This window comes from Salvelinus alpinus, chromosome 37, assembly GCF_045679555.1.
Source record: "Salvelinus alpinus chromosome 37, SLU_Salpinus.1, whole genome shotgun sequence".
Lineage (NCBI taxonomy): Eukaryota > Metazoa > Chordata > Actinopteri > Salmoniformes > Salmonidae > Salvelinus > Salvelinus alpinus.
The window spans coordinates 7023388-7036467 of NC_092122.1; the positions used below are offsets into that span (position 1 = coordinate 7023388).

General features: G+C 41.4%; 1 protein-coding gene across 1 annotated transcript; it reads right to left on the minus strand.

Moving 5' to 3' along the window:
* Positions 1 to 887: 887 nt before the first annotated feature.
* On the minus strand, positions 888 to 3095 carry LOC139565886 (tigger transposable element-derived protein 1-like). Its single transcript, XM_071386517.1, has one exon. It carries the CDS (start codon positions 2821 to 2823, stop codon positions 985 to 987), a length of 1839 nt encoding a protein of 612 aa, XP_071242618.1. The 5' UTR covers positions 2824 to 3095; the 3' UTR covers positions 888 to 984.
* Positions 3096 to 13080: the final 9985 nt, after the last annotated feature.

The following is a 13080-nucleotide window of genomic DNA, read 5'->3' on the forward strand; positions in this document are numbered from 1 at the left end:
TTGCCTCTCTGATTAATGCCATCCATGCCTGGTCCGTGAATTTTGGTGGACGGTCCTCTCTTGGCAGGTTTGTTGTGGTGCCATATTCTTTAATTTTTTTAACAATGGATTTAATGTGTTCCGGGGATGTTCAAAGTTTCTGATATTTTTCTATTCCCCAACCCTGATCTGTACTTCTCCACAACTTTGTCCCTGACCTATTTGGAGAGCTCCTTGGTCTTCATGGTGCCGCTTGCTTGGTGGTGCCGCTTGCTTAGTGGTGTTGAAGACTCTGGGGCCTTTCAGAACAGGTGTATATGTTCTGAGATCATGTGACAGATCATGTGACACTTAGATTGCACACAGGTGGACTTTAGTTAACTAATTATGTGACTTCTGATGGTAATTGGTTGCACCAGATCTTATTTAGGGGCTTCATAGCAAAGGGGGTGAATACATATCCACACCACTTTTCCATTATTTCGTTATTTTTTTATTTTTGAAAAAGTTATTTTTTTAATTTCACTTCACCAATTTGGACTATTTTGTGTATGTCCATTACATTAAATCCAAATAAAAATCTATTTAAATTACAGGTTGTAATGCAACAAAATAGGAAAAACGCCAAGGGGATGAATATTTTTGAAGGCACTGTAGTCTCCAAAATATCATTATTTTTTAAACAAAGCGATTATTATTATGAATTAATTTAGAATTATATAAAACTCCCTTAGATATCCTCAAAGATCAGATTTGTGCAAACAAAAAATACCCCTTAGATATTAATTTAGAATCCTCCAATCTTCTAAAACAAATTATTGGTGTAGAGTCAAGTCATTGAATTTTTTTTTTTTTAGATATACAGTAATCCCTCGTTTATCGCGGGGGTTACGTTCCGAAAATGACCCGCGATAAGTGAAATCCGCGAAATAGAAAACTTTTTTTTTTTTTACAATTAGCAACTATTACATGTATACAAATACAGTGACTCACGTGTAGGCCGTTTCACTGCTCTTCAGACTGGGCCGCTGCATCCTGACTGCGCTCTGCAGTGTTCTCTTCTTCTGAAGCCCGCGGTGCAGGTGTGTTTGTTCGGGAGAAGAACATAGTGATAGGCAGCTGTTGTCGCTCTTTTTTCTTCTTTGCAAAAAGATCCTTGTACACCGACATGCCACCATCGATTACGTTGGAGAACTGTAATGAACGGCTCATCAAAGGGTCCCATTCCTCAGCTACTCGCTTAAGTTCAGTGGCCATTCGCACCATGGTTGCTAAGCGACCAAGCGTTAGTCCTTCCTCCTCATCTCTCGTGTCCTCTTCTCCCTCTTCTCTTTCATCGTCGCTTTGTGGCTTTGTCATTTCTGCCAGCTCTGCATCGGTCAGCGGCTGTGCGTCTCCATCAATCAGGGCGTTTATGTCATCCGGACTCATGTCATTAAAGCCGTCTCCTCCAATCTGTTTAGCCAGATTCACAGCTGTTTCTACGGCAGAGTGGTGGACCTCGTCAAGCGAGCCTCCGGTTGCGTTTTGCACTGCCTCTGGCCATAGTTTTTTCCAGCAGGCCTTCAGAGTTTCCGTTTTCATTTCCTGAATGGCCCTCTGAATGTTTTGGAGACACGATGCGATGGTGTATCCACGCCAGTAGTCCTTCAGTGAGAAATCTTGATCCGAGTCCATAGCGTCAACAAGATGTTGCAGGGTGTTGCGCGTATAGAGAGCCTTGAAAGCACGGATGACTCCTTGGTCCATGGGCTGAATCAGGGATGTAGTGTTTGGCGGCAGAAATTCGATTTGCACACCATCATATGCCAAATCATTACCGTGACCTCCGGCGTTGTCAAGGAGCAGAAGCACTTTAAAGTTCAGTCCCTTTCCTCTCAAATAACACTTGACCTCCGGGATGAAACAGTTTTTGAACCAATCCAGATTGAGCGCTTTTGTCATCCAAGCCTTTGCATTGTACATCCAGTAAACAGGCAAATCATCCTTATTTTTGTTTTTCAGCGCCCTGGGATTTTTAGACCTGTAAATCAGCCCCGGTTTAATCATGAAACCTGCGGCATTTCCGCACATAGCCAGGGTCAAACGGTCTTTGTGAACTTTAAATCCTGGGGCTTTGGCTTCTTCCTGCATGATGAAGGTGCGGGAGGGCATTCGTTTCCAAAATAAGGCAGTCTCATCCATGTTAAAAACTTGTTCGGGCTTATATCCCCCCTCCTCAATGATCGCCTTGAATTTATTGTTCACGAAGGCTTCTGCCTCAGCGGTATCCGCAGACGCCATCTCACCGTGCAGACAAACATTTTTAAGTCCAAAGCGTTTCTTAAACTTTTCAAACCAGCCCTTGCTTGCATTAAATGCGCTTGGCACTTTGTCAGCAGCACTTGCTGGGGGCCTGGCATCCTCTCCCACTGTGTCAGCAGCACTTGCTGAGGGCCCGGCATCCTCTCCCTCTTCCCCGTCACTGACAGCAAAGTTTTCATACAGCATTCTCGCTTTTGTGCAGATAACGTTTGTATCCAGGGTTATGTTTTTTTTCCTGCAGTCATTAATCCACAGAGCTAATGCCGTCTCCATCCGTACCATGGTCTTGTTGCGGACAGTTACAACCCTTTTTGCATTCGTATTAAAATTGACTGCTGCTGTCGTCCTTATGTTTTTTTCCTCCTTCTTTATGTAACGAACGGAAGATTCATTGATTCCGTAATGGCGAGCAACGGCTGCATAGCTTTTACCTTCCCTTAGCATGTCCAGAAGTTTAACTTTATCTGAGATAGGTAGCATCTTCCGCCGTTTGGGCCCATCCGCAGGTGCTTTTGTCGGTCCAGGCCGTTTCGTCGACATTATGGGTTTAGGAGATGTTCGAAATTACAAGATAATTTGGCCAACTTAATGTAAATTTGCCAAGCTGTTTTATGTACGTACACATAACTGCACGAGACGACAAAATGATAGCACAATTCGTAGCATGTTTTGATACAAGAAGCGGGAGTGAGTTTTTAGCGAATCAGAATGCAGAGCACAATGCACCAAAAAAAAAAAAAAAATGCATTATGAAAATCCGCGAAATAGCGAATCCGCGATAAGTGAACCGCGAAGTGGCGAGGGATCACTGTACTGTATTCCTATCGTAGGTGACATGAGTCTCAGTAGTGTTGAGTAATGTGCTGTTCAAAGGGGTGTAGGTCTTATCTATTTAAATAACATTTTGAAGTTAAAAGCAATAGGATTTGAAGCAATAGTCTTCCCTCTGTGGTCAACTATTTCAGCTGCGCTTCGTACTGCTCTGAGACAAACATGGGGACTGGTCTTTGATAAATCAATGAGAATTTTATTTTCACTCAACCTCCGTTTGGGGATTGGTTAGACTACAATTAGGGTGTGGAAATGTCATGCTCTTAGTACTGTAGCCTACTCCCGACAGTCACGTTGTACAGCGACATATTTTCCTAACAGAAACCCTGAGGGTTTTGTTTTTTGTTTGTCTTGGAATAGAAACACTGTAATATGAATCACATTAATTAAGCTACATTTCTTGAAACAAATCCCATATACAATGTTCTTACAATTTTATTTTAAATTCGCTAGTACAGCCAATTTTGAAGGCTGTTAAATACTTCTCAAAGAAGCCCTTTGGTGGTCAAACTAGCACTAAGTAGCATTAATAGTAACAATGGCAGACAATTAAATAACGTGCCATAGAAATCTGTGGCAGCCTGCAAGGTGTGCTGCAGTATGACGCAACTTTTACAGGAAGAACCACTGTAGGCCTACGAGGGGGGTGAATGACCAGCGAATCATACTTCAGGTACGCGATGTTGCGTTTCTTTAATTCTTCAATTAGTCGTGGCAGCAGTTCCTTTCTTTTGAGGCCTACCATTTCAGAGAAGTCTTCGTTGATGAAGTTTTTGGTTCCCTTCAGGCATTTGTCTCTGCTGAGAATCTCCTCCTTGTCTTTGAACCTGAGCAGTTTAATCACTATAGATCTGGGCCGTCCATCGGGGAAGAAAGTGCCATTCCTATGCGTAATATGGGGACATACAATCACGCCCCAAGCTGGCTCAGAGAGTACCAAACTAGGAGGCCCACAGCAGCTCAAGCACACACAGGTTCCACCCGCTCCAAAAAGGAAATACAGAAGCTACCTTTTTCCGTAATACTTACCTGAGAAGCCTGAACTGTCAGAGCCCCATAAAGGGAACCATAACCTGCAGGAACTTGGCTATGCACACTTACACACTGCCTCTGTAGCGCAAGTGCATAGATGCCACGGTTCCAAGAACAATACTTACCTTGCCAGCCTGAAATTACAGAACTCGTTCAAGGAATGGCAAATCCAGAACACCTGTCATGACTTTTTAAAGCACACATGCACTGCATATCATTGACCAGAGTCGAACCAAGGCAGCCTGAGGTTCAAACCCATAGGAAACCGGCAGCAACCTGGAAAAACATTAATTAATATGAAATTAAAAACCACACTTGAGCCTACGCATTTTCTCAAGACCTTCGATGTTGGGTTTAAAGCTGAGACACGCATCTATCAAGAAACCCAAATACTTGTAAGTTGCTACTCTTTCTATGTGCTTGTCCGGCATAGTATATAATATAAACTCAGCAAAAAAAGAAACATGCCTTTTTCAGCACCCTGACTTTCAAAGATAATTTGTAAATATCCAAATAACTTCACAGATCTTCATTGTAAAGAGTTTAAAGCTTTCTTAGTGTCCAACAGGCTTTCTCTGCCCTCAACCTTGTTCTGAACACCTCCAAAACAAAGATCATGTGGTTTGGTAAGAAGAATGCCCCTTTAATAGAAAACACTCTAAAGTTTCCAAAACTGTTAAAATAGTATCTGTGAGTATAACAGAACTGATTTGGCAGGTGAAAACCTGAGAAAAATCAATTCAGGAAGTAGTTTTTTTTTGTTGGTTTTGTAGTTTTCTATTCAATGCCATTACAGTATCCATTGACTTAGGACTCAAATTGCAGTTCCTATGCCTTCCACTAGATGTCAACAGTCTTTAGAAATTGTTTCAGGCTTGTATTCTGAAAAATTAGGAAGTAAGAGCAGTCTGAATGAGTGGACCCTAAAGTGTCCCAGAGCTTTTTCATGCGCACGACCGAGAGAGTGCCTTTCTTGTTTACCTTTCATATTGACGACGTTATTGTCCAGTTGAAATATTATCGATTATTTAGGCTAAAAACAACCTGAGGATTGAATATAAACATTGTTTGACATGTTTCTATGAACTTTACGGATACAATTTAGATTTTTTGTCTGCTTGTTTTGACTGCGTTTGAGCCTGTGGATTACTGAAGAAAACGCGCAAACAAAACGGGGGTTTTTGGATATAAAGAGACTTTATCGAACAAAAGAAACATTTATTGAGTAAATTAATGTCTGCTGAGTGCAACCATATGAAGATCATCAAAGGTAAGGGATTAATTGTATCTCTATTTCTGACTTGTGTAACTCTTCTACTTGGCTGGTTACTGTTTGTAATGATTTGTCTGCTGGGCTATGTTCTCAAATAATCGTAAGGTATGCTTTCGCCGTAAAGCATTTTTTAAATCTGACACCGTGGTTGGATTTACAAGAAGTTAATCTTTAAACCTATGTAAAATATGTTTTGTTTTCTGAATTTTTATAATGAGTATTTCTGTATTTGAATTTGGCGCCCTGCAGTTTCACTGGCTGTTGAAGAGGTGGATGCTACCGTCTCACGTACCCTAGAGAAGTTAACGGATACGTAATTTATAGATCGAATTTATAGATCGGCAGGTAAGGGTGCTCTTGAGCGGCTAGATATTCTTTACCATTCGGCCATTAGATTTGCCACCAATGCTCCTTATAGGACACATCATTGCTCTCTATTCTCCTCTGCAAACTGGTCATCTCTGTATATCCATCGCAAGAACCAATGGTGGATGCTTAATTATAAAACCATCTTAGGCCTCACTCCCCCCAATCAGAGATATGTACTCCAGCCCTCATCCTCCACATACAACACTCGTTCTGCCAGTCACATTCTCTTAAAGGTCCCCAAAGCACACATATCCCTGGGTCGCTTGTTTTTTCAGTTCGCTGCAGCTAGCGATTGGAACGAGCTGCAACAAACACTCAACCTGTACAATTTTATCTCAATCTCTTCATTCAAAACTCAATCATGGACACTCTTACTGACAGTTGTGGCTGCTTCGTCTGATGTAATGCTGTCTCTACTTTCTTGCCCTTTGTGCTGTTGTCTTTGCCCAATAAATATTTTTAGGGATAGGCATTCCACTAGCGGCCCACCTCGACAACATCCGGTGAAATTGCAGAGCGCCAAATTCAAAATACAGAAATACTCATATGAAACATTCATAAAAGATACAAGTGTTATACATCGGCTTAAAGATTAACTTCTTGTTAATCCAGCCGCTGTGTCAGATTTCAAAAAGGCTTCACGGCGAAAGCATACCATGCGATTATCTGAGGACAGCGCCCCGCTTATAAAAGCATACAAACATTTTCAAGCCAAGTAGAGGAGTCACAAAAATCAGAAATAGCGATAAAATTAATCACTTACCTTTGATGACCTTCATCTGGTTGCAGTCACAAGAGTCGCTGTTACACAATAAATGTTCATTTTGTTCGATAAATTCCCTGTTTATATCCCAAAAACTCAGTTTGTTGGCGTGTTTTGTTCAGTAATCCACTGGCTCAATGGCAGTCACAACATGCAGACGAATACATCCTAATAGTACCGGTAAAGTTCGTCGAAATATGTCAAACGATGTTTATAATTAATCCTCAAGTTGTCTATTGTCTAAATAATCGATAATATTTCAACCGGACAATAGCATATTCAATAGAACGGAAAAACAACGAAGGGTGCGCAATCGGTCACACGCGCCAACCAACTCTGCTTCATTCTACAGTCCACTCACAAAATGGTCTCATTCATCCTCATTTTTCAGATAACAAGCCTGAAACAATGTCTAAAGACTGTTGACATCTAGTGGAAGCCATAGGAACTGCAATCTGGGTCATAACCCATTACATACTCTATAGGCATTCAATTGAAAAGTACCCACATCAAAAAAATCCCACTTCCTGGATGGATCTTCCTCAGGTTTTCGCCTGCCATATCAGTTCTGTTATACTCACAGACATTATTTTAACAGTTTCGTTATCTTTAGCGTGTTTTCTATCAAAATCTAATTATATGCATATCCTAGCTTCTGGGCCTGAGTAACAGGCAGTTTACTTTGGGCACCTCAGTCATCCAAACTTCCGAATACTGCCCCCTATCGCAAAAAAGATAATGTTTGTAGCATGTTGTGTTCCTACCATGCTGTGTTGTCATGTATTGCTGACATGCTATGTTGCTATTTTAGGTCTCTCTTCATGTAGTGTTGTGGTGTCTCTCTTATCGTGATGAGTTTTGTCCTATATTTTTATTTAAAAAATACATTTTTGATGAGGAGGAAGCTCTGGACTGGGAACTGTCGCCAGAAGCTCTGGACTGGGGATCGTCGCCGGAAGCCTGGTGCGTGGGGCCGGCACTGGTGGTAACGGGCTGGTGACACTCACCTCAGGGCGAGCGCGAGGAGCAGGCACAGGACGTACTGGACTGGGGAGGCGCACTGGAGGCCTGATGCGTGGGGCTGGTACAGGTGGCACCAGACTGGTGACACGCACTTCAGGGCGAGTGCGGGGAGAAGGCACAGGACATACCTGACTAGGAAGACGCACTTGAGGGAGAGTACGAGGAGCAGGCACAGGACGTACCGGGCTGTGGAGACGTACTGGAGACCTGGTGCGTATAGCCGGCATCAATGGTACCGGTTCGATAACACACTTCGCACGGCAAGTGCGAGGAGCTGGCACAGGACGTACTAGGCTGTGAAGGCGCACTGGAGACCTGGTACGTATAGCCGGCATCAATTGTACCGGAACTTTAACACACTTCTCAGGACGAGTACGGGGAGCTGACTCAGGTGGCATCGGACGGCTAACACGCTCCTCAGGGCGAATGCCGTGCATACTACGCCAAACCAACAGCTCTCTCTCATCACTCTCCTTAACTTTCGCCAACAACTCCTCGCTCAATCTATCCCAATATTCATCCTCGGTCTCTGACTCACACCTCAACTTCGCCAACCACCCCGTGTTCCTCCCGCCAAAACATTTTTTGAGGCTGTTTCTTGGGCTTGCGTCGTGGCCGCGAACCCTGTCGTCGTCGCTGTCCTTCCTTCACCGCTTGCGTCTCCCGCCATGGAAGGCGATCCTGTCCTGCCAGCATTTCTTCCCAAGTCCAGGATGTTCTCTCCCTGATCTCCTCCAAAGACCAGGATGCCATCTCCTCCCGGGCACGCTGCTTGGTCCTTGTGGATGGGATATTCTGTCACAATGTTCGTAATAATGGTCGGACCAAGGCGCAGCGAATGTAGAGTTCCACATAATTTATTATAAAGTGAAACTTAGCAAATCAAACAATAAACAATAAACAAACAACAAACCGTGACTACAGAGGTACAAGGTGCACTACTCAAAACTATTTCCCATAACCCACAGGTGGAAAACATGCTACTTAAATATGATCCCCAATTAGAAACAACGATAGCCAGCTGCCTCTAATTGGGAATCATACCAATACACCAACATGGAAAAAACAAACTAGAACCCCACATAGAAAATATAAACTAGACTAAACCCCTAGTCACGCCATGACCTACTCTATCATAGAAAATAAAGGCTTTCTATGGTCAGGACGTGACAAAGATGTTAGAGACAATATAGGAAGATTCACAATAATTGTTTGCTAATATAATAATTGCTTGCAATAATGTAATTTTGGTAATGGCGAGACTGGTGAGGTAAAATCCTTTGCATAAATTGCCAACATTACTACAAATATTAATAGCTAATTATGGAAAATAAGATAAACAGGATTTAAAAAATATATATATATTTTTGTATGGCTATATATAATACAAATCGAGGTGAGGGCGATGGAAATGCATTTGGCGGTTGATCTACTTCTGTTCTGTGAGTGGCGCTGTGTGCTCTTTTCGAAGGATGGATCCCAGTGTCTTCAGGGCTATGGGATCCGGAGGGTTGGGGGTAGTCTGCCGGGCATTGGGAAGACAACCCAACTTGGGATGAGGAGGAACTTTAGCGGGTGGAACAGTGGGGCACAATTGGAGGTTTACTTAGTAGCAATGCAAATATCATGGTACAGCTATATAGACAATCATCATGTTACTTTTTAATGGTACGTTTACCAACATATATTTTGATAAATAGAAAGTTAAATAGAAAGTTGAAAGTTGTGTCTGATTATGGTAAGTTATAATTGTAATGGTTTAGCAGATAATAGGAAAAGACAATCAGTATTTACCTGGCTACAATAGAAGGAATAAAATATATATTGTTTACAGAAAACTACAGAAAACTTATTCAACAATAAGTTTTGTGGAAAAAGGACTGGAGGGGCGAAATATATTTCTCCCATGGGCAAAGAAATTCAAAAGAAATTCAAAAGGAGCGATGATATTAATTAACAGTAATTTTGATCCAAATGTGCAAATTGTCCAAACAGATCAAGGTAGATGGATTATTTTAAATATGTTATTGGACAATAAACAGATATGATTATTAACCTATACGGTCCAAATAATGGTGATCCAAGTTTCTTTGAAAATATATATAAGAATGTATCAACTCTACAAGCAGCACTAGACTCTATTATTAGGGTGGGAGATTTTAATACGGTCTTAAATACCTCTATGGACGGTAAAGGAAATCACACTACAAACTATCACCCTCAGGCACTTATGGAAATCATGAATGTCATGGATATACTGGAATTAGTGGATATTTGGAGGCTTAAATACCCTGACTTAGTGAGATATACATGGCGGAGGCTTAATCAAGTCATTCTTTCTGGCACCAAAAGTTAGTGTCGATAGGGGACAGAATGCGGTCGGATCATCACATAATTGGCATATATATTACTCTTACAGAATTTCCACGTGGGCGAGGATATTGGAAATTTAATCAAAGCCTACTAGATGATAAATTGTTTATAACTAGGACAGAAGAAGTTTTTACTGACTTTTTCAAACATAACATAAGTACAGCAGATCCCCTTATTGTATAGGACACTTTTAAATGTGCCTTTAGAGGTTATGCAATGCAGTACTCATCTATTAATGTAGATCAAAAGAGTCCAAACTTCTTAGGCCTAGGTGTCCCGCCAGCAGGACACCTGGTGACAACTTCCGGTGAAATTGGAGGGCACGCAATTCAAATAAATAATCATATAAATTATGGATATTAAACATCTAGGTACATACAAGTGTCTTATATCGGTTAAAAGCTACAAATCTTGTTAATCTAACTGCATTGTCCGATTTACAATAGGCTTTGCAGCGAAAGCATGCCATGCGATTGTTTGAGGACGGCGAGATTACACCTGCTCACTTTCGGTTGTTTGAAAAGGAAATAATCTCAAAAATATCGTTATTATTTAAACAAGCCTTAGAAAGTTGGTTGCAATTTCAGTTTAATCCACCTGAAAGGACAGAACAAATAATACAACAAATATTGTGGTTAAACTCAAATTGATTTAAAACAAATTGGGGGATGAAATGTTTAAAAAAGGTATAATTTTAGTGAATGATATCATAAATAGGACCGCTGAAGTTATGTCACACATGCAGCTAACACAGACATATGGAAATGTCTGCTCTACCCAAAATTACAACCAACTAATTGCAGTATTACCTCACAAATGGAAGAGGCAAGTAGAAGGGGAAAAAGTAAGGAACTTGTCTATCGGCCCTGCATTCAAGAACATAAATGGTTAAAGAAAAGTGTGATAAATAAAAACATATACCAATTTCATTTAAGGACCAACAAATTGACAGCTGTGCCATATAAATTGCGAAATAGTTGGGAAGAGATTTTCGATATACCCATTCCATGGCACATCGTTTATGAATTGACACGCAGAACAACGCCGGATTCAAAACTTCACATTTTTCAATTGAAATTACTATACAAAATTCTTGCAACCAATAGAATGTTATATATATGGGGGATACAATCTTCCCAGCTCTGCAGATTTTGCTGTGAGGAGGCAGTCATGAGATCATATATTTTGGTATTGTCCATATGTAGCTTGTTTTTGGGCACAGGTCCAGGAATGGCTGAAGAATTGCAACATTTGCCTAGAACTAACGCTACAGATAGCAATACTGGGTGATTTGAAAAGCCATAGTCTGTCAATCAATAATATATTAATAATTTTAGCAAAAATGTTTGTAAATTAAAGATAATCTGTAGAATGTATATAGGTTCAGAAATGTTGTGAAAAAGCACAGTTGCAAATGGAAATCAAACTGGATGGACATCAGAAATATAGAAAGGACTAAAAACAAACAAAATATAACTATTGTAAAATAGATTGTGTCTGTAAAATGTGTATAATATGTATAAACTGAAGGTAGAAGCCTAAGTGTGACTTTTTATTAGTTTACTCCAATTGGGGGAAGGGTGTTAGGGTTTGCGGGGAATAATATAGGTACAGTTGAAGCCGTAAGTTTACATACACCTTAGCCAAATACATTTAAACTCAGTTTTTCACAATTCCTGACATTTAATCCGAGTAAAAATCCCCTGTTTTAGGTCAGTTAGGATCACCACTTTATTTTTAGAATGTGAAATGTCTCCCACATGCCTTTTGGCGAACACCAAGCGTGTTTGCTTATTTTTTTCATTAAGCAATGGCTTTTTTCCGGCCACTCCAATCTCCTCTGTGAAGCTTTGCAGCTCCTTCAGGGTTATATTTGGTCTCTTTGTTGCCTCTCTGATTAATACCCTCCTTGCCTGATCCGTGAGTTTTGGTGGACGGCCCTCTCTTGGCAGGTTTGTTGTGGTGCCATATAATGGATTTAATGGTGCTCCGAGGGATGTTCAAGGTTTCGGATATTTTTTTATAACCCAACCCTGATCTGTACTTCTCCACAACTTTGTCCCTGACCTGTTTGGAGAGCTCCTTGGTCTTCATGTTGCCGCTTGCTTGGTGGTGCCGCTTGCTTAGTGGTGTTGCAGACTCTGGTGCCTTTCAGAATAGGTGTATATGTTCTGAGACCATGTGACAGATCATGTGAGACTTAAATAAAGTTCACATGTGTGCAATCTAACTAATTATGTGACCTCTGAAGGTAATTGGTTGCACCAAATCTTATTTAGTGGCTTCATAGCAAAGGGGGTGAATACATATATACACAACAAGCAGTATTTTTAATTTCACTTCATCAATTTGGACTATTTTGTGTATGTCCATTACATGAAATCCAAATAAAAATCTATTTAAATTACAGGCTGTAATGCAAGAAAATGGGAAAAACCCCAAGGGGGATAAATACTTTTGCAAGGGACTGTACAGAATTAGTGAGCATCGCCTTGCTATTGAGAAAGGTCACCATAGAAAGGTCACCACTTGGCTCTCAAGAGAAGACAGGCTATGTGCACACTCCCCACAAAAAATGAGGTGGAACCTGAGCTGCGCTTACTGACCTCCTGCCAAATTAATGACCATATTCGAGACACATATTTCCTGTTACGTGGAGCGGAGCAGTTGAACCCAAGATCAGACTCAGATGAAGAGACTGTGATCAGGTAACCAAGGTATTTATTGAAAAACAGGGGGAAGATGGGGTGCAGGCCAGGGAAAGGTTGGCGGGTTGCAGGAAGCCAGGTGCTGAGGGGGGGAGGGTTCCAGGACAGGGTAGCAGGCCTGACGAGACGTGGGACTGGAGACAGGGACCAGAGTGGACAGAAGTGTAGCGGAATGGAAACCAGCGTCAGGCAAGGGAAAATAGTCACAAAACGACAACAGGATCTATGCAGGAACTAACATCTAAAACCCGCAGACTGACTGAGCAGAGGTTCCGATCTGGCAGCATGGAAGTGGCAGGGCTGAGTACTTGTAGAGTTCTTGATTATGGAACAGGTTACAGCTGATCGGGATCTGCTCTGCCTCCAACACACTTGTGTCCGCCCACACAATCTCACACACACACACACACACACACACACACACA

Coding starts and splice junctions, on each gene's coding strand:
- LOC139565886 (XM_071386517.1), bottom strand. CDS start 2,823: ATGTCGACGAAACGGCCTGGACCGACAAAAGCACCTGCGGATGGGCCC.